The sequence below is a fragment of the Haliaeetus albicilla genome, chromosome W, assembly GCF_947461875.1.
Source record: "Haliaeetus albicilla chromosome W, bHalAlb1.1, whole genome shotgun sequence".
NCBI classification, from domain to species: Eukaryota; Metazoa; Chordata; class Aves; order Accipitriformes; family Accipitridae; genus Haliaeetus; species Haliaeetus albicilla.
In genome coordinates, this window is record NC_091515.1 from 35,222,198 (window position 1) to 35,245,786 (window position 23,589).

General features: G+C 59.7%; 5 protein-coding genes across 10 annotated transcripts in view; 4 read left to right on the forward strand and 1 right to left on the reverse strand.

Annotated features, from left to right (window-relative positions):
• The window catches only part of BICRA (BRD4 interacting chromatin remodeling complex associated protein), a 35,480-nt gene extending 33,241 nt beyond the window's left edge, over positions 1-2,239 (forward strand). For all 6 annotated transcript variants that reach the window (XM_069775047.1, XM_069775048.1, XM_069775052.1 and 3 more), the window contains 2 exons: positions 302-404; positions 1,019-2,239. In XM_069775047.1, the coding sequence (XP_069631148.1) occupies positions 302-404; positions 1,019-2,214 (1,299 nt within the window). In that variant the 3' untranslated portion in view covers positions 2,215-2,239. The remainder of the gene's footprint in view (positions 1-301; positions 405-1,018) is intronic.
• Positions 2,240-6,489: 4,250 nt separating this feature from the next.
• On the forward strand, positions 6,490-12,158 carry EHD2 (EH domain containing 2). Its single transcript, XM_069775057.1, has 5 exons — positions 6,490-6,934; positions 7,608-7,705; positions 9,434-9,846; positions 10,894-11,058; positions 11,544-12,158. The coding sequence occupies exons 1-5, from the start codon at positions 6,540-6,542 to the stop codon at positions 12,078-12,080; spliced, it is 1,608 nt and encodes a 535-aa protein (XP_069631158.1). The 5' UTR covers positions 6,490-6,539; the 3' UTR covers positions 12,081-12,158.
• A 1,277-nt stretch (positions 12,159-13,435) lies between these two features.
• Positions 13,436-15,380, forward strand: NOP53 (NOP53 ribosome biogenesis factor). The gene is given in 10 exon segments (XM_069775119.1): positions 13,436-13,606; positions 13,674-13,754; positions 13,873-13,977; positions 14,123-14,165; positions 14,168-14,283; positions 14,375-14,565; positions 14,626-14,677; positions 15,050-15,126; positions 15,226-15,282; positions 15,326-15,380. Coding segments are annotated over 6 exon segments (696 nt in total). The 3' UTR covers positions 14,555-14,565; positions 14,626-14,677; positions 15,050-15,126; positions 15,226-15,282; positions 15,326-15,380.
• Positions 15,381-15,742: 362 nt separating this feature from the next.
• On the reverse strand, positions 15,743-17,993 carry LOC104314883 (gap junction delta-2 protein-like). The gene is made up of 2 exons (XM_069775058.1): positions 17,801-17,993; positions 15,743-16,780 (listed from the first exon to the last, which is right to left on the reverse strand). Exons 1-2 carry the CDS (start codon positions 17,869-17,871, stop codon positions 15,952-15,954), a joined length of 900 nt encoding a protein of 299 aa, XP_069631159.1. The 5' UTR covers positions 17,872-17,993; the 3' UTR covers positions 15,743-15,951.
• A 2,545-nt stretch (positions 17,994-20,538) lies between these two features.
• On the forward strand, positions 20,539-22,618 carry LOC138683302 (histone H3.3A). Its single transcript, XM_069774927.1, has 4 exons — positions 20,539-20,674; positions 21,327-21,470; positions 21,656-21,809; positions 21,959-22,618. Exons 2-4 carry the CDS (start codon positions 21,343-21,345, stop codon positions 22,085-22,087), a joined length of 411 nt encoding a protein of 136 aa, XP_069631028.1. The 5' UTR covers positions 20,539-20,674; positions 21,327-21,342; the 3' UTR covers positions 22,088-22,618.
• The last annotated feature ends 971 nt before the right edge of the window (positions 22,619-23,589 follow it).

Below are 23,589 nucleotides of genomic sequence, written 5' to 3' on the forward strand. Positions count from 1 at the left end.
GTGCTGCCGCGGTGGAGTCGGTGGGGGCTCAGCCCCTGGATTTTGGCAGAAATGGGAAAGCTTTCCCCTCCCTGCCGTCGGCTCGGTCCAGTCTTTGCAAGCGGTTGGTATTTATTTTGCCATGAATTTGGTAGAAGGCAGCTCCCTGTTAAGCCTTCGTCGCTCTTTATGTACAGAGGTGGGGAAAAATTGTGAAGAGTAATTAAGAAGAGTGTGTTAAGATGGTGGTGATGTGTAACCACAGCCGCTCTTCCTCCCCGTCCCTCTCCTCTCCCTCCTCCTTTCTGTTCCTTGCCTGCAGAGAGTGAGTCCTTCTGCAGAGATGGTGATGATTGACCGCATGTTTATACAGGAAGAAAAGACCATGTTAGCACTCAACAAGCAATTAGCAAAGGAGAAACCAGGTGGGAGACGAATTATTTCCCATTGTTTGTCCACCTTTTATAACTGTATGCTTGGGTTTTGATGTTTTCCTCCTCTTCGGAGGCTAGGTGTGAGGTTTCTGGGCCCTGTGATGCTCAGGACAGGACAGTGTCAGCCTGTTCCACCACGGTCAGTGGGGATTTGAGGGAAAAGCTGTTGAAAGTAAGAGTGAATGTTAACTGCTGCCACCTGTACTCTTCCCTGCTCGCTCCTCTACGTTAAAGATCTCGGTGGCCAAAATCTTATTGAACGCAAAGCATGTGCAGCGTTCAGGCTCCCGACAAACTCCTCTTTGTTCCTGGTTGCTCTGGAGGTTCTTTATTAAAGGTTTGTGTTAAGTTACCACGTCTTTCTCTGAGTGAGATAATAAGGGATGAACTCTGTAAGTGGAAGCTCTCAAAGGGAAGAGGGGCTGAGGTGTGAGAGGGGAAAAGAAAAAAAAAAAATTCCATCCCAGCGCAAGCAGGCAAATTTGCAGAATATGTATTTTGCAATAATATTATTGTGATAATACTTCTTATTTAAAAAAAATACTTTAATCGAGGGATAGCATTTCACACTCACGCTAACGCCTGACGTGGTCTTTCCATTCCAGACGAGTACGTCTCCTTGTCCTCCCGCTCACAGAGCCTCTCCTCCTCAGCAGCCCCGGCCTCCGTCTCCAGCTCAACGCCAGCCCCTGAGAGCCTGAAGGTGCCCCCTGTGCAGATGACCCCCCCCATCCACCCCACCAAGCTGGTAATCAAGCACAGCGGGGGCTCCCCGTCGGTCACCTGGGCCAAGGCGCCCCCCTCCCTGGATGGGGACGAGGATGCCTTGCCCTCGAGGAGCAAACCCCCCATCAAAACCTACGAGGCGCGCAGTCGGATCGGCCTCAAGTTGAAAATCAAGCAGGAGGCCGGCCTCAGCAAAGTGGTCCACAACACCGCCTTGGACCCCGTGCACCAGCCGCCCCCTGTGTGCCGAGTCATCAAAGGACCCGACCCACACACCTCCAGCACCGTCATCACCACCGCCACCGGGCAGATGAACGGGACCGTTGACCACATAACCTCAGCTCCGGCCGAGAAGAAACCCATCGTGACCTACTGCCGCCTCCCTCTTCGCAAGACCTACCGCGAGAACGTGGACGCTTTTGTGGCCGAGAAACCCGCCGACGCCTGCCCCAAGGGGAGTGCCCCAAAAGCCGACAAACTCCCTGGCACCCTTGTCATCAAGCAGGAGGATGGATCCAGGAGTGTGATCACCTCCCACAAGAGCCAGGACAGCCCTTCAGTGGCTGCTGTGGAGAAGAGCCGGCCGGAGGAGAGCTCCAAGCTCCTCCTCTTCAACAGGAGTGACGCTTGCTCCCTGGTCCTGCAGGACAGCCCGGCCCCGCAGAAGACCGACGACTCCACCAGTGGCCTTATGAAGGAGCTTGCGGAAGTCGAGGACGAATTTTACCGTGGGATGATAAAACCTGAGCCCCCCGACCAGGGTTCAGGTTCAGAACTCACCTGGGAGGTGCCGCTGCCCCCAGCCAAGCGTAGGAAGTCTGAGTCCTTCGAGGTGGACAATGCCAGCTTCTCCAGTGACAGCCCCCAGGACGACTCCCTCAACGAGCACCTCCAGAGTGCCATCGACAGCATCCTCAACCTGCAGCAACCTCAGACTGGGGGCCAGAATGTCCGGACGCCTTCCTCCTCCTACAACTCCTCCTCCTCCCCCTTTTCCTCACCCGTCCACCGTACGGATGCTTACCTTGCCCCTAATCACAACGGTGGCCTCGGAGCAAGGACGTTGAACAGATAACAGAGAACCAAACGGAGCAGCAGCGGGACACTGAACGAGGACCGGAGAGGAAGAAGGAGGAGGAGAAGCAGTAGCAGCTCTTGCTGGTTGGATGTGGTTGAGCGCCCCTCCCCCCCGGTGGTGCCACCTCCCAGAGACCCAACAGGCCGGGCCTGGGATGGAAGGAGCGGGGGAATGGAGGGCGTCCCAGGGATGCTTCGCCCCAGTGTTTATAAAAATGGTGGGGTTTTGGATGTTGTAAAGCACGGGCAGAGGTTGGATTTACAATCTGCACAACCTCGACGGCAAGTGCGATGTGACTGAGCGCCTGGGAGTGGACTGGTGGGGCCCGTAGGTATTGTCGGCTGTGTAACTTAGATTCTGTAACAAATTGCTAATATGAATACCTGATCAGTCTATTCTCTCTTCCCCCCCCTCCCCCCCCCTCATCCTAACCCTGCTCCCACCCCAGCCAGCCGTAAGCTCCGGAGCAGGTAGCGAATCAAAACTGGTGGGAGGCCAAAGAGGACTCTGCAGTTGTGTTGCCCCAGGGGCAAAATTTATCCTTCCTTTTAAGTTATTTCAGATACCATGCAGGTTTTTGGACCCTCTGGCTGGTCAGTGAAGGGCAAAAAAAAGAGAGAAGGAAACACAAACACTAATGGCTAAAAGGAAAAGCAAAGTTTACAGTTTTATGCCTGGTTGAGAAGCGAATCCCTGGAGGGTGGGATCTGGAAGGGGAGGGGAGGAATAGCGTCCAGCCGGGGAAGTGGAGGGATGATGACGACTCTGTTTCTGCTTTTCCCTCTCACCTGTCACACCCCACCCCCTCCCACCCCCCAGCTCTGCCTCAGCTCTCCCACCCAGCTTGATGTCAAAAATGGCAGGAAGGATGAGGGTTTTTTAAGGCGGGGGGGAAGAGCGATTATACACTGCGAGCGCAGCCTTCCAAAAAAAAAAAAAAAAAAAAAAGGCATTTTGTGAGATGCCAGAAGCTTCCGCGAGGATCTGTCTGTTCCTGCTCTGTCTTAGGGCCTCCCTCCCCCATGGTGCCAGCCAGGACGCCAGCTTTTTTCCCATTTTCCCTACATTTGTGCCTGCAAGCCCGCCTGCCTCCCTCCATCCTGTTTCCCCCCCCCCCTTTTTTTTTTTTTTCCTTTTGGAGGCAATAAGTTAACCTCGATTTTTTTTTTTTATTTATTTTTTTTTAAGTGCCATCGGGTGCATGTGCCACTGTCCTGTCTCCTTTGCAGCCTGACCCCCTCCCTGGCTGGCTACACCAGCCTATACGCATACATATACATACATCTGCATATATAAATATATATATGATTGGCGAGTGCCGGGGGGTGTGTGTGTATATATGAATGTATATATACAGCAGCGGGGTGGGGGGGGGGTGTATGTATAAGGGCAGCTCCTGTGCTTTGGAAAACCTGGGGAAACAGGATTTTGGGGCAAAACGCTGCAGATCTGGGGCAGAGCAAAGGGCAGAGACCTTGGGGGGGGGGGGGGTGACACCCACCACCCCCCACCCCCCCCCCCGTAACAGAGGGCAAGGCTCTGGGCAGGAATGGGGAAAGAATGAATGGCATCTGAATGTCAGTTTTTTCCGGGTTTGGTTTGTTGGTTTTCTCGGATTTTGGTTTGTTTTTTAATTTTTTTTTTTTTTATTTTGCTCCGGTGAAAGGGAGCCTCTGTGCAGTGTTGGGTGGCATAAACAGGGAGAGATCACCATTGGAAACAGAAAAACATCCTTCCTCTCCAGCTGGCGTCAGCTTCCCTTCCTCCAAAACCCACTAAACAACAACAACAACAACAAAAAAAAAAGTGAAGTTTCAAAGGCTGGTGCAGCAAAACCAGGGCAGAGCCACTGCCCTGCCAAAGTTTTTTGGGGTTGTTTTTTTTTGGGTTTTTTTTTTTTTAGGGTGAAAAAAAATAACCAAAGCGGGAATTTTGCTTCCCTTGCTCTCCAGACCTGCAGCGTGCTGTAACACTGGAGCGTGTGTGGCATAGCCCAGTGCTGGGACGGCCACTCCAGTGGGACGAGGCTGGGGAGGAGCTGCTGGGGGGGGGGAAATGAGATCCTTCCTTCCCTCCCCCCCCCCCCCCCCCCCCCCCCGAGAAGGAACCATAAATCTGCCTTTCCTGAGCCTGGGAACAGGGCAGTGAGCATGCTTGGCATTCTTGCATGCTTGCTCACGGCGCGCTGGCTCAACAACACCCGGCTTCAGCCGCCAAAATTCCCCCCCCACCCCATCGCCCAAATCCCGCTCTTTCCTCCAGAAATTCCTGATGTTTTTTTATTTCTCCTGTTCTCATGGAAAAAGCGCAATCCCCCCCAATCCCACATCACTCCCAAACAGGGCAGATGAGTTTTGGGAATGCTGGCAGCCCCTATGTGCTTCCTTGCTCCCTCTTCTCTTTTTTCACCCCAAAAAAATAAGGCCTTAGAGGGGAGCAGGATTCATCCTGCTGACCGCTCCCAAGGGAAGGGGCTTGGGGGGGGGGTGCCCTTTGCTTGTCCCTCAGCTGGGGCGAGCAAACCCAAGGTAATTATTTTGGGTTTTGGGGTTTTTTTTATGATTCTTTTTCCTGTATGGTTGGGCGCGGCATGGGTGGATGCCACCAAGCAGCCAGACCCCTGAGCCCCCCCAGCACAGCGGCTCGGCACGGATGGGTCTGGGTAGCAATAAGAGATGACGATTCCCAGGCTAAAAATATTTGGCGTTTTCTTTTTTATATATACATATATATGTATAAAAATGTATATTAAATTGTTTGGTTATTTTGTTTAGTGTCTAATTTTATTTTTTTTTTTAAGCGAGAAGGAAGCATGGATTGGGATCATTAGCTCCTTATTTTTCCTTTCCCTGCAAGACAGATCTGTTGGAAAACCCAAAAAGGGCCGTTCAATGCCGGGGGGGGCGGCTCTTCCCTGCCCCCCAGTTTTGGGGAGAAAAATCCATGTTTGGCCATTGGGATCTTGCATTGCACCCCAGGGGGGGTCAGCCCTTTCCCATTTGTTCTAATCCACATTTTGGGGGGGTTTAATCCCCATTCTTGGGGGGGAGGGAGGCAAAAGTTGGAGGGGGCCCCCCCAAAATCCTGCCCCATCCTTGCCCCCGAAGTGGTGACAGAGACCCCCAAATGAGTCTGATGACACCCCCGTCCCCTCCCACCCCACCAGTACCAGTGAACGCTCTGTTTGAAACAAAATATAGTACTATAAAATAATTTTGTACTGTATTTATTGTGTATAACGATTTTTTTAAAGAATTATGTACATTTAGTACTTCTGTGTAAATTAAATCACTCTTTTTAAAAACTGTGCCTGCCTCGGTGGTCCCTCTTGCTTTTGGCAAACCCCCCCCCGCCCACATCGGGAAAATAATTAAAATCCGGGTAAAACCGAAAAGTGGCTGCTGAGACCCCGGGTGGAAGGAGGGGTCCTGCCTTGAGAGGAACCCGGAGCGACCCTCTGCATTTCAGGGTGAATTCTGAGGGGTTTGGGACTTGCAGCTAAGGCGAGGAGGAACCTGAATCCTGACCCGTGAGTGGGGCTGTGGGTCTCGGGGAGACAACGAAGAACCTGGGGAGAGGGGTCGGGGTTTTCTTTTTGGGGGGGGGGGGGTCCGGCATGGGAACTGTGGTGGCTGGTTCTTGTGATCCCTCCCCCAACCCCCTTGCTGTTATTAATTTATTAATTTTTTTTTCTTTTATGGCTTTGTCTCAACCCCGCCTTGCCCTGATAATTTATGTTAATGTATTCCCCCTCCCCCCCCCCCCTTTTCTCCTGGCCGCCTCCGGCCCCCTGCTCAGATCTTTGGGACCTTCAGCATTGCTAGGAAAGGGATTTTTTTCCCCCCCAAAAAAAAAAGAGAAAAGGGGGAGAAAAAGAAGAAGAAAAGGGACAAGTTGCGTCGGCCGGGAGCAGCGTTCCACTCTGGAAAGCGGTGCTGGCAGCTCCACTCCCCCCGCGGACCCCCCTGACAGCCTTTCACCACTTTTGGGGGGGAAAAAAAGGCTAAGAGGAGAAAACCCCCCCGGCCCTGTGAACGGCAGCCCTGAGCCTCACTAGGAAGGCAAAAAAACCCTCCAAACCTCCTTTTTCTGCTCAATTTTGCAGCGTTTCTCCTCCAAGGAGCCCAGGACAGGTTGGGGGGGGAATCCCACTGAGCACCCCCCAGCACCCCATGGCTCAGCCCTCCAGCTGAACCAAGCAGACCCCCCTTTGCCAGCCCCCCCAACCCAACCACCCAAAGGACACCCATTTTGGGGTGCCACTCCCCCCCCCCCCCTTTGCATCTCACCAGGGATATCCCCCCCCCCAATCCATTGCCAGGATGTTCAGCTGGATGCGGAAAAACGAGAAGAGCCCCGAGGTGGTCCGCACTGTCACCGAGGGGCTGAAGACCCTCTACAAGAAGAAACTTTTACCAGTGGAGGAATTTTACCGTTTCCACGATTTCCACTCGCCGGCTTTGGAAGACGCCGATTTCGATAATAAACCAATGGTGTTGGTGGTGGGACAATATTCCACTGGGAAAACCACTTTTATCCATTACCTGTTGGAACAGGAGATTCCCGGGAGCCGGATCGGTCCTGAACCCACCACCGATTCCTTCGTGGCTATCATGCACGGGGAGACGGAGGGGATCATGCCAGGCAACGCCCTCATCGTCGATCCCAAAAAACCTTTCCGGAAACTTAATCCTTTTGGGAATACTTTCCTCAATCGGTAAGTGCAGCCCCCACCCCAATATTCCACCACCCCCTGCCATCATCATCATCATCACCACCACCACCCCAGGGCTGGGTGAGGGGGGTCCCACTCCTCCCATTAAGCCACAAGTTGAGCCTTGCTGGAGCAAAGTGCCCCCCCCCCCCAAAATGGGGGACACCCCCCCCAATCCCACCTTGGGGGGGGATCCCAGATTTCACCCTCCAATTCTTGGGGGTTTTTCCCCAATTTTGGGTATTTTCTGTCAATCCCCCAAAAGCCCAAAATGTGGGGGCAGCACCCACACACACACTCAGACCATGGGGGGGGTCCTATTTGGGGTCACCCCTTGGAAAGGAGGGGGGTGGGGTCTGCTCCCCACCCCTATGGGTGGGGGGGTCGGGAAGGGGGGGGGTGAGCCAGGCATCAGGAATGTGGCTCCGGAGCCTGCCAAGGCCCCGCTGGCCCAGAGTGACACCCCCGCCCTCGGAAAGAGGCCGTCAGGGGCTGGCAGATGGGCTGGCAGATGCGCTGGCACTTGGGGGGGCCCCCCCAGCCACGAGTGGGTGCTGCCCACCTACTCCCCCCCTCGCTCCCACGGACTCCCCTCGAAATCCCAGACCCCGGGGGTCGGGGAGGGGTGTCCAGGGGGTCCCGGGGGGGGGGCACTAACGCAGCTCCTCCCGCGCAGGTTCATGTGCGCCCACCTCCCCAACCAGGTGCTGGAGAGCATCAGCCTGATCGACACCCCCGGCATCCTCTCGGGGGCCAAACAGCGCATCTGCCGGGGTGAGGGGGGGGCCCCCCCACCCACCCATGACCGGGACATGCGTGGGTTGGGGGGGGGGTTCCCCACCCCTTCCAACCCGGGGGGGGGGCGTGAGTGGGGCCCCAAAGAAATGGAGGGGTGCAAGATGCAGTGGGGGGGGGGACGGGGGGGGTAAAGGGTAACGGGGTGCAAAATGTAAGGGGGGGTGCAAAGCATTATGGGGGTGCACGGTTTAGTGGGGTGCAAATGGGGGTGCAACACGCAACAGGGTGCCAACGGGTGGCTGCAAGGCACAGTGGGGTGCAGATGGGGGAGTGCAAGGTGTAATAGGGTGCTGCTGGGGAGGGGGGGTGCGAGGTGCAGCAGGGTGCTAATGGGGGAGGGGTTGCAAGCTGTAATGGGGTGCCAACGGAGGTTGCAAAACGCAGCGGGGTGCTGCTGGGTGGTGCAAGGCCCAGCAGGTGCCAAGGGGTGGGCTAGAGCCGGGGGGGGGTGCTAGCTGGTGGGGTGAGGCTCCAGAGGTGGGTGCCAAAGGCGATGCAATGGGTTCCGCCAAGGGCTGGGGGGGGGTGGGGTGGTGTGTGCCAGTGCTCCCCCCACCCCCACCCTGCTGCCCTCCAGGGCCAGATGAGCAACAAGGGGGTCCCGTAGCGCGGGGGGAGGGGTATCTGGGACCCCCTTTGCGGAGCTGGGCGGATGGGGGGGAGGGGGCTCGCCCCACATCCCTGGGGCCACTGTCAATTTTCCAGGCCAGCTGCCCTGCTGCAGAGGCCGCGCCCCCCCCCCCCCCCTTTTCCTTCCCCACCCTGAAACCCTTGGCCTCTGCCAAGAGCCTTGGCACTGGCTCCCGAAATGGCCCCATGGATGGGGGGGGCTTGGCTGGAGGAGACCCCCCCCCCAGGTGGGGGGACCTGGAAAAGAGGGAGCTGGGAAAAGGGGGAGGCTGGAAAAAGGGGGGGCTGGGAAAAGTTGGGGTCAGGGCTGGGCTGGGACTGGCTCGAGGCCAAATTCCTGGTTGGATGCTCCCCATTGTGGTATGCATGGGGGGCCAGGGTCGGGGCCAGGGTCAAGGATAAGGACAGGGTCAAGGTCAGGGTCAGGGGTAGGGATGGGGACGGGGATGGGAATGGGGACAGAGAGACTTTTCCCAGGACTTGCCGCATTTCCTTTTTTGGTGCTTTTTTTCAGGCTCTCGGGGCCTCCCACTGCCGAGGGGGGGACCGGGGAGGGAGCAGGGGCCATTGCGGAGGGGCCATGGGCATCACAGCACCCCACTGGCCCCCAACACCCCGGAGTGCTGCCGAGCGGGGCCACCACATGGGCGGGGGTTGGGTGCTGCACCTGGGGGAAGGTGTCAGGGCCGGGGGGGGGCTCAGCGGAGGGGTGCAGGGAAGGGGAGGGCAGAGCAAGACCCCATTGGTGGGACCCTGCTCTAGGCAGGGGCTGGGGTGGGGGTTTGAGTTGGGGTTGGGTTTAGGGTTGGGTTTGAGTTTGGGGTCAGGTTTGGGGGTTAGGGTTGAGATTAAGGTTGGATTTGAGGTTGGGGTTAGGGTTAGCGTTTAGGTTGGAATTAGGGTTGGGTCTTGAGGTCGGTTTTGGCTTCCCCTCCATGCAGACCCCTCTGGGGTGCAGCTCATTTGCACCCTGAGCATGGCAGCACCCCCTTCCCGGGGTCCCCCAACCCCACAGTCACCCCAGCCCAGCCCCGGAGGAGCCCCCAATTCTCCCTTTCTGCCCTCCCCTCACAGGTTATGACTTCCCGGCCGTGCTGCAGTGGTTTGCCGAGCGTGTGGACCTCATCATCCTCCTCTTTGACGCCCACAAGCTAGAGATCTCAGACGAGTTCTCCGAGGCCATCCGAGCCCTCAAGGGCAACGAGGACAAGATCCGGGTGGTCCTGAACAAGGCTGACATGGTGGAGTCGCAGCAGCTGATGCGTGTCTATGGGGCGCTGATGTGGTCCCTAGGAAAGGTGTTCAACACCCCTGAGGTGCTGCGTGTCTTCATCGGGTCCTTCTGGTCCGAACCGCTCCTCATCGCCGACAACCGGCAGCTCTTTGAGTTGGAGGAGCAGGACTTGTTCCAGGACATCCAGAACCTGCCTCGAAATGCCGCCCTGAGGAAGCTCAATGACCTTGTCAAGCGGGCACGGCTCGTTAGGGTGAGTGCGGCCAACTGGGTGCATGGGTCCTCTCCACGGCTCCGATGGGGCCAAGGGGAGGAACACCAGGACTCCTTGGAGCTCTCCCCATCTTCAGGAGGAGAAGGAGCATTGATGGTTTGGGGTCCCCTTTCCTGGCCCCAGGAAGGGGCTCAGGGGGTCCCCTCAGTCCCGGTGGCTCCCGGCCATCTCCAACAATGGCCCTATTGCCCGGGGGGGGACGTCATCGTGTTCCCCCCTCCCACCCCATCCTGTGCTTGACTTCCTCATTAAGGGTTTCCTGTGAGGTAGCGCCTTCCACCCCTGTGATTACAGAATAATTAATGTGCCCCCCCCCCAGCCCCCACTCCCAGGCAAGTTCCCTGCTCCCCCCCCCCCACTGTGCTGAGACCCCCCAGGATTGTGGGGGGCTGGTTTAGGGCTGGGGGGGGGGATGAAGCAGCCCTCTGTCCCCAACCCATCACCCTGGCGTCTAGCCACGGGGGTCCGGGGGGGTGGACAGAAGGGAGGGGGTGAGGGTTGGCATTATTCCCTGTCTCCCTCTTCCCCCCCTGCTCCCCCCGCCACTGCCGCCAGCCTTATCACATCCGGCCACCTGCAGCCATGGCCCTTTGTGCGGCGCATCCGCCGCCCGCGACGCCCAGGGACGGGGATGGGGACGGGATTGCCATGCATGCCGGGATGGGATGGGAATGCGAATGGGGACATGGGGATGGGGATGGGGACGGGGACAGGGATGGGATGGGGACGGAGATGGGACAGGGATGGGGCCAGGGACAGAATGGGGATGGAGATGGGACAGGAATGGGGCCATGTGGTGGGTAGGCACCCAGACCCCCCCCCCCCCGTGGGACAACCCCTCCCCCCCAGTTTCAGCTCTCCCACCAAAGGCTCTCAGCCATGGAGGGGACCCAGGCATCCGGGTTCCTACACTTCCCACCCTGTGCCATGCCATGCCATCCACCACCAGCACAACACCCGGACCCCCCCCCACCTTCCTGCGGAAGGGACCCCCAGGTGCCCTGACACCCCCCCCTTTGCCCCCAGGTCCATGCGCACATCATCAGCCGCCTGAAGAAGGAGATGCCCTCCGTCTTCGGGAAGGACAACAAGAAGAAGCAGCTCATTGCCAAACTGCCGCTCCTCTTCGCCCGCATCCAGCTGGAGCATCACATCCCACCCGGAGACTTCCCCGACTGCGCCCGCATGCAGGTGGGGATTGGGGAGGGGGGGTCACGACATCCGTGCTGGGGGTGGGGGGCAGCGGGATGCCAACCCATGTGCTGGGGGGATCTGGTGGGATGATGAGCCCCGTGCTGGGATGCTGACTCCCATGCCGGGGGGGTCCATTGGGATGCCGACCCCTGTGCCAGGGTTCCGTAGGGATGCCAACCTCTGTACCGGGGTGTCTGGCAGGATGCTGATCCCCATGTTGGGAAGCCTGGCAGGATGCTGACCACTGTGCAAAGAGATCCATCAGGATGCTGAATCTTGCGCTGGGGGGGAGTCTGGTGGGATGCTGACCCCCATGCCAGGGGGGTCCATTGGGATGCCGACCCCTGTGCTGGGGTGTCCGGCAGGATGCTGACCCCTGTGCCGGCACACTGACCCCCATGCCGGGATGCTGACCCCCGTGCCGGGGGATCTGTCGGGATGCTGACCCCCTCCCCATGTTGTGTCCCCCCCTCCCCATCCAGGAGCTGCTGCTGGTCCACGACTTTGCCCGGTTCCCGGGGCTGAAGCCGCGGATGCTGGAGGCGCTGGACGAGCTGCTGACGACCAACATCGCTGCCCTGATGCCATTGCTGCATCAAGAGGAGCTGGAAGCACCTGAGGGTGCCAGGGTGCAGGGGGGAGCCTTCGACGGTACCCGTCAGGGTCCCTTCAGCAGGATGGAAGAGGAAGAGGAAGAAGGCGAGGAAGAGGAGGAATGGGTGGTGACGAAGGACAAGGCCAAGTACGACGAGATCTTCTACGGGTTGTCTCCGATGGGGGGGAAGCTGAGCGGGCGGCGGGCACGGGGGTGGATGGTGAGCAGCAACTTGCCCAGTTCCGTCCTGGGCCGAATCTGGCAGCTGAGCGACGTCGACCGCGATGGCATGTTGGACGCCGAAGAGTTCGCCTTGGCTGGTCACCTCATTGGGGCAAAACTAGAGGGGAGGGGGCTGCCGGCTGACCTGCCCCCCCGCTTGGTGCCCCCCTCCAAGCGTCGGCCCAAGGGATCCGCTGAGTAGTCCACCCCCCCAATCCTGCAAAGCCCCCCCCCCCCCGAGATCTCTCCCCATGCCCCAATAAAGGGAGGATGTGGCTGATGGAGCCATGGCAGTTGTGGGTCTGGGGAGGAGTGGGTGTGCAAGGAGTGGGGGGAGTGTGCAAAAAGGGTGGGTGTGCAGGGGTGTGTGTGAAGGAGGGTGAGAAAAGGGGTGGGTGTGCAAGGAGGGATGATGGGAGGTTGGTGTGCAAGGAGGGGGTGGATGTACATGGGGGAGTGTGTGTGTGGGGGGGGTGCGTGACGGAGGGGTGTGCAAGAGAAGGGTTGTAAGGAGGGGTGAGTGTGCGAGGGAGGGGTGCAAGGGGTGTGTGTGCAGGGGTTGGGTTGCAAAGGAGGGGGTGCGTGGGGGGGATGCCCATGGGGTGTCAGGGGCTGGCACACAGGTATGCATGGATGTGCATGAACGTGTGGGTGCTTGTGCATGTGTGTACATGCATGCATGTGGGGGGTTTGTGCATGGGTGGGTGCTTGCACGTGTGTGGGTGTCCAACAACACGGGAGCAGGGGTGTGAATGCATGTACATGCGCACGGGGGTGCACACGTGCGTGTGTGGGGGGTGCACACGCATGTCAGCATGCATGGGGGGGTGAGGGAGCGCATGTGCGCACACGGAGGTGGATGCACGCTCATGGGCGTGTGCAGGGCCGTGGGAGGGCATGCACGAGGCAGGGAGGGAGGTGAGCACACGCATGTCCAGGCGTGAAGTTGCATGTGCACACATGTGCCAGAGCTGGGGGGGTTTGGGGCACAGCTGGAGCCGGTTCAGGGGTCCGAGGTCCCCTCCTGGGCTCACGCCCGGGGTGTTTGGGGCACATCTGGGGGGGGAACACACATCTGGAGCCCCCCACAGAGCTGGACACCGCCCTTCCCAAGATGGCGCCGTCGCCCTTTCCCGCCCTCCCCAAGATGGCGCCGTCGCCCTTTCCCGCCCTCCTCAAGATGGCGCCGCCGCCCTTCCCCGTCCTCCTCAAGATGGCGTCCCCGCCCTCTCCAAGATGGCGGCCGGAAGTGGCTGCGCAGCGCTTCCGTCAAGCTGCCGCGGCCTGGCTCTTCCTTTCAAGATGGCGGCGCCCGCGGCATCCTCCTCGTTCCTGGCTTTGAGCCCCGGGTCGCGGGATCCCGCCACCGTCCGCCGCCGCTCCCGCAAGAAGGGCTGGAAGCGCTGGGCTGGCCTCGAGGCGCGGCTGGGCCGCGAAATCGGCGACTTCCTCGAGGACGTGGTGCTGCAGCAGCGGACCACAGGATGAGGGCGGCGGGGGGGGGGCGGGACACCCGTCGTCGTCGTCGTCGTCGTCGTCGTCGTCGTCGTCCCTCCTATGGGGCTTTTTTTTGGGGGGGGTGTCCAGCATTGCCCTCCCCCCCCCCGAGCCTGTCCTGGGAGCTCTGGGGTGAGAGGGGATGCCAGTCTTCCTGCAGACCCCCTGGACCGGGTGCTGGTGGGGCAGGACGGCTGGTTCCTGCAGCAGACCAAGAAGCAGAGGGTGAAGGTGAGTCGGGGGGGGGGGGGGCACACAGCCAGGCAGAGCCCCTCACCCCAGCTGCCCCCCCCCGCAGCACCCTGCTAGGCTGCAGATGAAGCCTTCGCAGGTTGATGCCGCCGGCGGTTCCTACAACCCTACCTTTGAGGACCACCAGGTTTGGGGGGGGGGGGGGCTGTGGGTGCGGGGTGGTTTTCCCCCCCCCCTCCACCCCCAGCACGGGGAGGGGGGTGTCCCCTTTGTTTTGGGGGTGATGGCGCCGCTGGCCCCCACAGGCGCTGCTGCTGTGGGCTCATGAGGTGGAGGTGAGGAAGAAGAGGGCGGAGGACAAGGTGGAGAGGCAGCTGAAGATCCCCGAGGGCACCGAGCTCCCCACTGCGGTGAGACCCCTGCCCCGGACCCACGGCGTGGGTTTGGGGGGGCCCTGCAGCCCCCCCAACCCTTTTCCTTGGGAGTGGGTTGGGGGGGGCACAGGAGAGGCTCCATTCCCAAACCAGGGTGCTGACCCCCCCTTCTCACCCCCAGGACATGGTTTTCCAGGAGCAGTGCGAGGGGCTGCTGGAGGAGTCAGGGATGAGGAAGATGAGGAGGCGCCGGCAGACCCCAGGGATGCGCCAAAACCGGCCCCGCGGCAGGAGAAGATGATGGAGCAGCAGCACCGGCGGGAGAAGGAAGCTCGAGCCCTGGTGCGAGGACAGCTTCGGGGGGGACACACACACGACGGCTCAGGGGGTGTGTGGGGGGTCTGCCGGGTTCCTGATGTAGCTGTGCCTGCAGGTGGCCCGGCAGTGCCAGGAGAAGGTGGCGCAGTGCCAGCGGCAGGAGCTTTTCCGCCTGCGTTTGCTGCGGCGGCAGGTGAAGCGGTGGGAAGCGGAGCTGCTGCGACAACGGCAGGCACATTTGGCCAAGCATCAGGTGAAGGACGCGCTGCCCCAATGCCTGGGGCCCCTCAAGTGAGTGGGGAGAGGGTGAGTGTGGGGGGGGGGCTGTCTGATACTGCCACTCTCTCTCTCTGTACCCCAGCCCAGCCTGGAGGTACAGCCGAGTGACGAGCTGGCCGAGTCCCTGCACATGTTGAAGGTGGGTCACCCCCCTCGGGGGGGGGGCCGCCGGGGGGGGGTATCAGCACCCAGTGATGAGACCCATCCTTGCGCTAGGAGGATTCGCAGCCCCCCGCCACGGGGGGAGGTTGGGAATGTGAAGGTCTCTGGGGTCCCGGGACCTCATCATGTAGGTGAGGGCCTGGGTGCTGAGAGTGCCAGCACCTCCATAGGACGGTGCTGGGGGGGGGGGTGTGGTGTGTGAAATGGCTCCTCCGCTCCCTTCCCCACTGGAGGGAGCCCCCCCAAACCTGGCTGACCTGGCTGGGAGGTGGGGGGGGAGTATGTCCCCTGCCACCCTGTGCCCCCCACCCTCAACATCCCATCGCTGACCCGCTTGGCCTCCCCCCAGCCCAAGGGCAGCGTCCTGCGCGACCTCTTCAAGAGCCTGCAGAAGAGGAGCCTGATTGAGCCATGGGAGAGGGCCAAGTAAGCGGGGGGGGGGGGGGGTGTCATTCTGACTGCCCCACAGATTCGGGGCAGGTTGGGGGGTCGATTTTTGACCCGTTTCCTCGTATCTTTTGCCAGGTTCAAGAGGAGATATTGCCTGAAATATGTGGAGAAGAGAGCTTTCTGGGAAGTGATGTGAGTAGGGGACCCCTCCCTGACCGGCCGTTCTCTGTTACAGGCTGTAGCTGCCAGATCCCACCAGGTGCCGCATCCCAATAAAACCCTTTGCACCAGCGCCGTCTCCTTTGGGTTCACAGCGGTGGGGCTGGGGAGCAGCTGCCCCCCCCCAACCCCGGGGGGGGGCCCTGGCAGATGGTGTCTGGCTCAGCCCCTTTCCCTTCTTTAGAGCTATTAGAGAGCAGATTAGAGGCTGCAAATCCGGGGGGGGTGGGGTGTGCCAGGCATGCCAGGCACCCTGCAGCACCGGGGGCCTCCCCTGCCATGCTGGGGGGGGGATATCGTCCAGCAACACCCCCCAACCCCCCAGTTAGAGCTCAGTGCTCAATCCTCCAGCCCATTTATTTACATCTCGGGGGGGGGGGCTCTGCCCCCCCCCCCATCCCCTCTGTCAAATAAATAACATACACACACACCCCATTTCCCCCCCCCCAGCCCAGAGGCTGTCAGGGTGCAGGTCATGGGGCTCCCCCCCACTCCACCCCATTCCCCGCTTGCACCATGACGTGAAGAGGCCGATCAACACCGAGACTTGGTGTCAGCCCTTGTGGCAAACCGGAGAGGGGGGAACCCCAGCAATTTGGGGGGGGGTGCAGCACCGTCTTCCCCCCTGTGGCGGGGGGGGGTTCAGACATAGGCGGACTCACTGGACTGCGTCCGGCCAAGTGCAGGCGCGGGGACCGGGGGGGAAAGGTCTTTCTTGTGCACTTCTACCAAGGATTTGTGACGCGCCTGCACCCCTCGGACGGCGGCTTTGACCTTGCGCCAACCCAAGTGGTTGAGCTCGGCCAGGTTGAGGAGGACACAAACGCTGCTGACGGCAAACATGAAGACCAAAAAGACGGTCTTCTCGGTGGGTCGCGAGACGTAACACTCCACCTCTTTGACGCAAGGGTAACGATCGCACTCGAAGATGGCTGGCACGTTAAATCCATAGAGGAAATACTGCCCGGCTAGGAAACCGATCTCCAGGGCGTTGCGGAAAACCACCTGGATGACGTAGAAACGGGAGATGCCCTCTTGTCGTTTGGTTTTGGAGCTGCGGGGGGGTTGTGGCGGCGGGCCGGGTAGCTCCTTCGCCTCCAGGCAGTCGGGTTCTTCCTTGCAGCCCCCCTCCGGGCTGGGTGCCAGCACCCCGTTGATTGTCTTGGTCTTCTTGGTTTCGCGACTGTCCCGTTCCAAGAGCGGGTAGAGGAAGGAGTAGCGCTGTTCCCGTTGCTTGGCCGACTGATGGACGGAGTAGGTGATGAAGCAGAGGCTGGGGGTGCAGACCAGGATGATCTGGAAGACCCAGTAGCGGATGTGGGAGATGGGGAAGGCTTTGTCGTAGCATGCCTGGTTGCAGCCCGGCTGCAGCGTGTTGCACATGAACATGGTCTGCTCGTCCTCGTACACCGTCTCTCCCACGATGGCCACGATCAGGATACGGAAAATCACCACCACCGTCAGCAGGATCCTGCTCAAGAGGAGGGAGGGAGGAGGTGTGACCACCCTGACCCGTGGGTCCTACCTGGACATGCAGATCCTACCTGGACATGTGGGTCCTACGTGGGCACCGGGATATGTGGGTTGAACTGCGACACGTGGGTCAAACCAGGCTACGTGGGTCTGACCTGGACCTGGACCCCCAGGTCCCACCCAGACACGTGGGTTGAACCCGGACCCCCAGGTCCGACCCAACCCCAGACCCCTAGGTCCTACCTGGATCCCCGGGTGCTTCCCAGGCCCATCTCCCCCTGTGCCACCACCCCTGACCTTGACCTGTCCCAGGGCCACAGGCACGGCTCTGCCGGAGGGTGGGGATGGGCGGGGTGGGGGGTGTCATCCCCTGCCCTCCCCCCGGGGACAGCGGAACCCCCCTCAGTGCCCTGTGCACCCCATGGCAGGTGGGAGCCCACCCCCAGGTGCCCTGAGGGAGCTGGAGTGCAGGTTTGGGGGGGGGGGATGTGGAGTGCAGGTTTGGGGATGTGCTGCTGGCGGGGGATGTGGGAACCGTCTCCTGTCCCCTCTCCCCCACCTGCATCTCGCTGGGCACTGCTGGTCCCCAAAACGCAGCCGATGGTCCCATCTCCCCCCTCCTCCAGCAAGGACCCCCCCCGTGGCCGGCCCCCACGCAGGAAGGGCCTCCCTGGGCTATGACCATCCCCACGGTGTCCCTGTTATCACAGCTGTCACCTCCTGACAGCAGGGAGGTGACAGTGGGCCCCTCTGCCACCCCCACACCCCGGGCCACCTCCCAGCCCCTTGGCGGGGGGAGGTGCCCTGTGGGGACCCGTTGTCACCCCATAGGGATCCACCGTGGCCCTGAGGGTGATGGCCCCCCCCCCCCCCCCAGGGGCAGTCGCTGACCCTGGGGGGAAGCTAGGGCGGTGTGGGGATGCTGCCCCCGGGGGCAGCGTGGGGCTGGGGCGGCGGTGGGACCGTATGTGTGTCCTGTCGTGTGTGTGTGTGTGTGTGTGTCCCGCCGTGGGCTCACCTGCCGATCATGGTGGAGTGCTGCTGCACCGCCGCCTCCAGCAGCCGCTCCAGGATGGTCCATTCGCCCATCGCGCCGGGACCGGGGGGCGCCGGCCCGGCCCCCCCGCCCAGCCGTGCCCCCCCGCTCAGCGCCGCGGCCCCATCCCCGCCGCAGCAGCCGCCGCCGCCCGGGAGCGCCGAGCGCGGCCCCGGCTGTGCGCGGCCCCGGGGAGCGGCGGGAACGCGTGGGGTGGCCCCGGTACCGGCGGGGGGGCTGCGCGGGGGCGATGCACGGTTATACTGGGGGATGTGCTAGTTATATTGGGGGATGCAGTGGTTATACTGTGTGATACACTAGTTATATTGGGGGATGTGCTGGTTATCCTGGGGGGGATGCACTGGTTACACCGGGGGGTGGGCAATCCCCTGGGCGCCCCCCAAAAACGAGCCAGGGGGGTTGGGCCGCCCCCACCATGGCCGAGCTGCTCTGCATCTCCGGGGCCGGGGGGGGACACGACACACTCTGTGCAGGGGGACAACAACACTGTGTGTGTGGGGGGGGACACCCTCGTGCTGGGTTTGGGGGACACACACGCCCTCGTGCAAGGTGCGGGGGGGGGGGGGAATGTGCACAGTGTGCGCTCGGGGGGGGCTTTTATGTGGGGGGTGTCCCTTTGCAGGGGTCCCACTGACCACCTGCCCCACCCTCCCCGCAGCAGAGCCTGAGCCTACAGCCCCAAGGTGAGCCGTGTGTCCCCCTCGTGTCCTGTCCCCCCCCCGAGCACTCCATGACTGGAACTGCCGAAACATCCGCCGACACCGGGCCGTTTCCAGACACCGCGCAGGATGTCGGTGCGAGGGCGGCAGGCGGCCATCGAGCTTTACTCCCCCCCCCCCCCCAGCTCCTTTCCCTCCGCACTAACTACCTTCACTGACGCTCCTATTTTCAGCCGGGTCAAGCTTGGTTTGGTTTTGGTTTTTCCCCCTGCTGCTAATCCGCACAGGAAGCTTTCGCTGAGCCTGCCAGGTTGAAAAATAGGGAAAAAAAAGCTTCAAAACTGAAGTTATTCCAGCAATTTAATTCTTTTTCCCTCTCTGCCTGGTGGCGGCTGGACCCCAAACTCCCACCCCAGTGTTCCGGTTGCCTTCTGTAAGTCTCTGGCAGCTCGGTGGCCTTTCTGGAATAAAGTGGAAAATTTGAGCTGGGCTGGGGTTGGTTTTTTTTGGGGGGGGGGGTTCAGCGTGGGTGTCTTGCCAAGCAGCACCCTGGGGTGAGGCCGAAGGCTCCCACCTTGACCTGCTGCGGGTTCCCTGAGGCCTAACCAACTCTTACCCCCTCGTTTGGAACTTAAAAATTAAGACACCCCCCCACCCCCCCCAGGGTTGCAGATCTCTCCCAGTGACTGTTGCTTCTCTCAGCAGTGGACGTGTGCCCTCTGGTGACTACGGCGAGGAGTCAGGTGGCCAAGATTTATCCCCTCGCCTGGTTTTTTTTCCACCCCAATATAGGGAACGAACTGCTTATCAAACTGCTTATTGCTTAATGATCTAGCTTGTCTTGATTGTCTCTCTGTAACTTTACATACCAAGGACTGGTGTTTGTCAAGGACTGATATGTCAAACAAAGGGAGTGATGAGCAAGAGGGAGCCATGAGCAATCACAAAACTTAATTAAATGTTTGATGAATTTACAATCTTGTTGAGAAGGCACAAGCAGAGGCCTTGCTTGAATAGATAGGGCCGGAAAAGATAAGAACTCCTGCCTTTGTTCTTGTCCTTGTAGATAATTTAGCTTAAACTAGCCATATGGTTTTACACCACTAATGAAAACTTAGATAATAAGAGCACTAACAAGCATTGATGTATCAAAACATGTAAAAGACCATACTGCGCAGAATCACCTGAGGAGGGTCAAGGAGAGGACAAGTGAGGAAGACTATGGAAGACCACCAGAGGACTCTAGAAGACCACCAGAGACCTTCAATGCGCCTGTGTAAAGGACATTTGCATATGCTAATAGTTTCCTGGAAAACTAATGAATATGTATAACATTTCTCAGAAATCTAGTGCATATGTATGTAGAACACGTACTTAACCTGCACAATTAGGTCCAACAGTGTGCACGATAGGTGGAGCGATCCCCCATGCACCCAGCGCTGCCAATAAAGAATACCTACTTAATAGTTAATCAAGCTATTGAGTTTGATTCAAAGAATCTATCTGGCGACTCCACAGTGATGCTTTAAGTTCACACCTTCGGCTGTACCGAGTGGCCGCGGATGAGCGTGAGGAGAGACTTTCTCTCCAGCGAAAGGAGTCCGACTGGTGCTGGTGAGTGGATTAAAACTAGGATTAAAGCTTCTCCTTCCCGCCATTTGTGATGGTGAAGCGTTGCGAGTGCTGAAGCGACCTGTGTAAAATGGCGAAGCACTACCTGAAGGTGTATTTAGGGGGGTAAAACCAAAGGCTGGACGCTCCCTTGGGCTGAGGGGGTGATGACACTCTCCCTCGCTCGTCCTCCTGAGGCTACTTCAAGGCGGGGCAGCGAAAGGGGGCGGGGAGGGGGGTACAGAAAATCGGTCTGGCTTTAACCGAGGGCTCGTACCGAGGTGGAAACCCGGTCCCGAGGCTCAGAGGCCGCCCCAACCCGGCGCCGGGCCCTGCCCCTCGGCGGGTCACAAGATGGCGCCGGCCCGCCTCACCTCAGCCGACCTCCCTCCCCCGCCCCCCAATCTCCGCCGCGGTGCATGACGGGTAAAGAGCCTCCGCCGGGAGCCCGCCATTTTCTGGCGGGAAGGGAGCGAGTGCACCGACAGCGTTACCCCGCGACCCCCCACCCCCCCCACCCCCCACCCCTCAACGGTTCCAGCGTCGCTGCCAGCCGGGCACGCAGGTAATGGCGGTGCGGGGCCGGGGGTTGCTGCCCGGTAACGGCGGTCCGGGAGAGGAGGGAGAGCGGAGGGGTCGGATATGGGGGGGGGGCCAGCGCCGAGGTCGTCTGAGGAGACGCTTCTCCATTAGTCCCGCCTTCCGTCTGCCGCCGAGCGCTGGTTGGCTGCAGAGGGCGGGGGCGCTGATTGGCTGAGATGCCGGGAAGAGGATAGGTCGAGAGGCGCGTCCGTCTAGGGGGAAGACTCGGCGGTACCTCCCCGCTGCTGGCAGCGTGCGAGCTCGTTGACTGAGCGCCGTCAGCCAATCAGCCGGGCGGTGTGGAGGGAGGGGCACGTGACGTGACGCGGCGCGAAGGCTTCTAGGAGTTGTAGTCCGAGGGGACTGTGGGAGGGTGTTTCTCCCCTAGCGCGGCGCGGTGAGGTCACGGGGGCTCGCCGGGGCTCGGTTCGGTGGTGGATCCCCTGGCCCGGTACCTCTCCCTCAGCCCGGTGCCCATCTCCACCCCGAGGTCGAGGGGGTAGCCCCCTCACCCCCCCACTGAAGGGGGCTATGGTCCGACACGGGCAGCTGGCCGCTCCTCGGCCGCTAACGGCCGGTCTCGCCCTTCACTCCCCGGCCCTGGAGCCGACTCCGGCCTTCTCCCCCCTCGACAGACTCTGACCGTCCGGTATGGCCCGTACCAAGCAGACGGCTCGGAAATCCACCGGTGGGAAGGCGCCACGGAAGCAGTTGGCCACCAAAGCTGCCAGGAAGAGCGCACCTTCCACGGGGGGTGTGAAGAAGCCCCATCGCTACAGGTACCGGGGTCGATGTCACCCCCGGTGGGCAGGGGTAATGGCAGACCCTGGGCCGGGGGGGCTCGGGGTCCCCTGCCCACGGCCACAGGCCCTGACCCGGCTGCACAGGTGGCTCAACGCAGAAAGGGTGTAGTGTTACAGACAAGAGCAATTTTGATCATGTTAACTGCTGAAATCCCTTGCAGGCCCGGCACGGTGGCTTTACGGGAGATCCGGCGATACCAGAAATCCACGGAGCTGCTGATCCGCAAGCTGCCCTTCCAACGCCTGGTACGGGAGATCGCGCAGGACTTCAAGACCGACCTGCGTTTCCAGAGTGCTGCCATCGGGGCGCTGCAGGTGAGACCCCCCCCGTCCCACACAGTGCCACGATACCCGAGAGGGTGGAGGAACATCAGGGCCACGTTAAGTCTCCTCAAAATGTTCCCCCTCGAGTTAAACCCCCTGTAAGTCCCCCTCTCCTTGAGGCTGTGGTTCTCTCCCGGCAGGAAGCCAGTGAAGCGTACCTCGTGGGCCTCTTCGAGGACACCAACCTCTGCGCCATCCATGCCAAAAGGGTCACCATCATGCCCAAGGACATCCAGCTGGCGCGTCGCATCCGTGGCGAGCGGGCTTAGGGCAGCCGGTGCCAGGTGGTAGGAGAGATTTGGGGTGGGGTGCGGGAGGCGTTTTGGGGGGGTGGAGGGGGTGTTTCTCCTGCTCCCGCGCGTAGCAGCTGGGATATGTCACAAGAGTTGACTCTGTTCACGACATACAGGCAAAAAACAACACATGACTTCCGAGGGGTTTATGAGACTTTTTGGATTTGTTTTTCCCCTTTTTGTACACTTTTTTTTTTCTTTTTCTCTCTCCGAGCTGCAAAAAATATATAGTGGGGTGGGGACAGTTTTTGAAATCCCTGGTTTTCTACACAAACCTGGTGTATTTTTGGGGGTGGAAAGAGGAGCTTTGGGGCTTCAGCTTCTTGAAGCCCCCAGGCGGGGACAGCTCTGATTCCTGTTCCTTTCCCCTCTGCTCCCAGTGGAGGGGGGGGGAACTGTGGTCTCCCCTGCCTCGTTTTCCCTTCGTGCGTTCGAGCTTTGTACCGTCTGCGTTTCTCTGCCCTGCGGTGACAACGGAATAAAGAAAACCTATCAATGTTCACCGTATCCTCCTTGTTTCCTTCCTAATTAATCCCAGCCCTGCCCATCTCCGCTACCTTCTTTTATAATAAATAAATTCCCCACCCGTGCCCCAAAACTTGCGGTTTGGAGGGTGACTCTGGGGTGCAGGGGGCCTTAATTTGGGGTCCGGAGTGGGGGGGTTCCCCTCTCCCTTTCCCTTTTTGGGGAGATTCGAGGGGGGGAAGCACAGGGCCGGATTACCCTGGGGCACTGACGTGATTGCTCCTGACACCCTGGTGTTAAATTTAGAGCCGGGGCAGCAGCTCCCTCACCCTGAGCCACCCTAATTGGGATTAGGGGGCCAGGGGGCAGGGCGGGCACCTGAGGACGGGGTGCCCTCCCCCCCCCCAAAATGGGGTAGGGGGGGCCCAGCCCTCCCCAAAAACCCCAGTGAGGCACAGCCAGAGATTCTCTTGAAAAATGGAGATATTGGGGCATTGCTCCTCAAAAACTGGCACTGGGCGGGGTGCTTTTATAGAGAGATATAAAATATATTTTTTATACAGATATAGGGTTTTTTAATATAGATACATATTTATAAATATATGGTGTTATATAGATATATTTTATAGAAATATAGGTTACTCATATCTATATATATCTATATGTAAAAATATGTGTATTTTATAATTTTCCATAAGTATAGATAGGATTTTTATATATAGATATGATTTTAATATAAACATATATAATTTTATATAGATATAAAAATAAGTATATAAATGTGTTCACCCATTGCATTTTTCTCCAGAAACAGGGGAATCAGAGCACTGCCCCTCCACCCCACCCCTGCGGCCCTGCTGGGCTGGGAGGGGTGTTAGGGACCCTGAAAAAGCCAATTACCGGTAACGAGGGTAACAAGCAGCTGCATTTTGGGGCCACTTTCCCTGCCCCCCCCCCCCCCCAAGTTGTTAGGGTTTAATTAGGGGTTCGGGGTTTGTCCTCACCCCAGGATT

Coding starts and splice junctions, on each gene's coding strand:
- EHD2 (XM_069775057.1), top strand. CDS start 6,540: ATGTTCAGCTGGATGCGGAAAAACGAGAAGAGCCCCGAGGTGGTCCGC. Junction 7,706..9,433: donor CAAACAGCGCATCTGCCGGG/GTGAGGGGGGGG, acceptor CTCCCCTCACAG/GTTATGACTTCCCGGCCGTG. Junction 9,847..10,893: donor AGCGGGCACGGCTCGTTAGG/GTGAGTGCGGCC, acceptor CTTTGCCCCCAG/GTCCATGCGCACATCATCAG.
- LOC104314883 (XM_069775058.1), bottom strand. CDS start 17,871: ATGGGCGAATGGACCATCCTGGAGCGGCTGCTGGAGGCGGCGGTGCAG. Junction 16,781..17,800: donor CACTCCACCATGATCGGCAG/GTGAGCCCACGG, acceptor CCTCTTGAGCAG/GATCCTGCTGACGGTGGTGG.
- LOC138683302 (XM_069774927.1), top strand. CDS start 21,343: ATGGCCCGTACCAAGCAGACGGCTCGGAAATCCACCGGTGGGAAGGCG. Junction 21,471..21,655: donor AAGAAGCCCCATCGCTACAG/GTACCGGGGTCG, acceptor AATCCCTTGCAG/GCCCGGCACGGTGGCTTTAC. Junction 21,810..21,958: donor CTGCCATCGGGGCGCTGCAG/GTGAGACCCCCC, acceptor CTCTCCCGGCAG/GAAGCCAGTGAAGCGTACCT.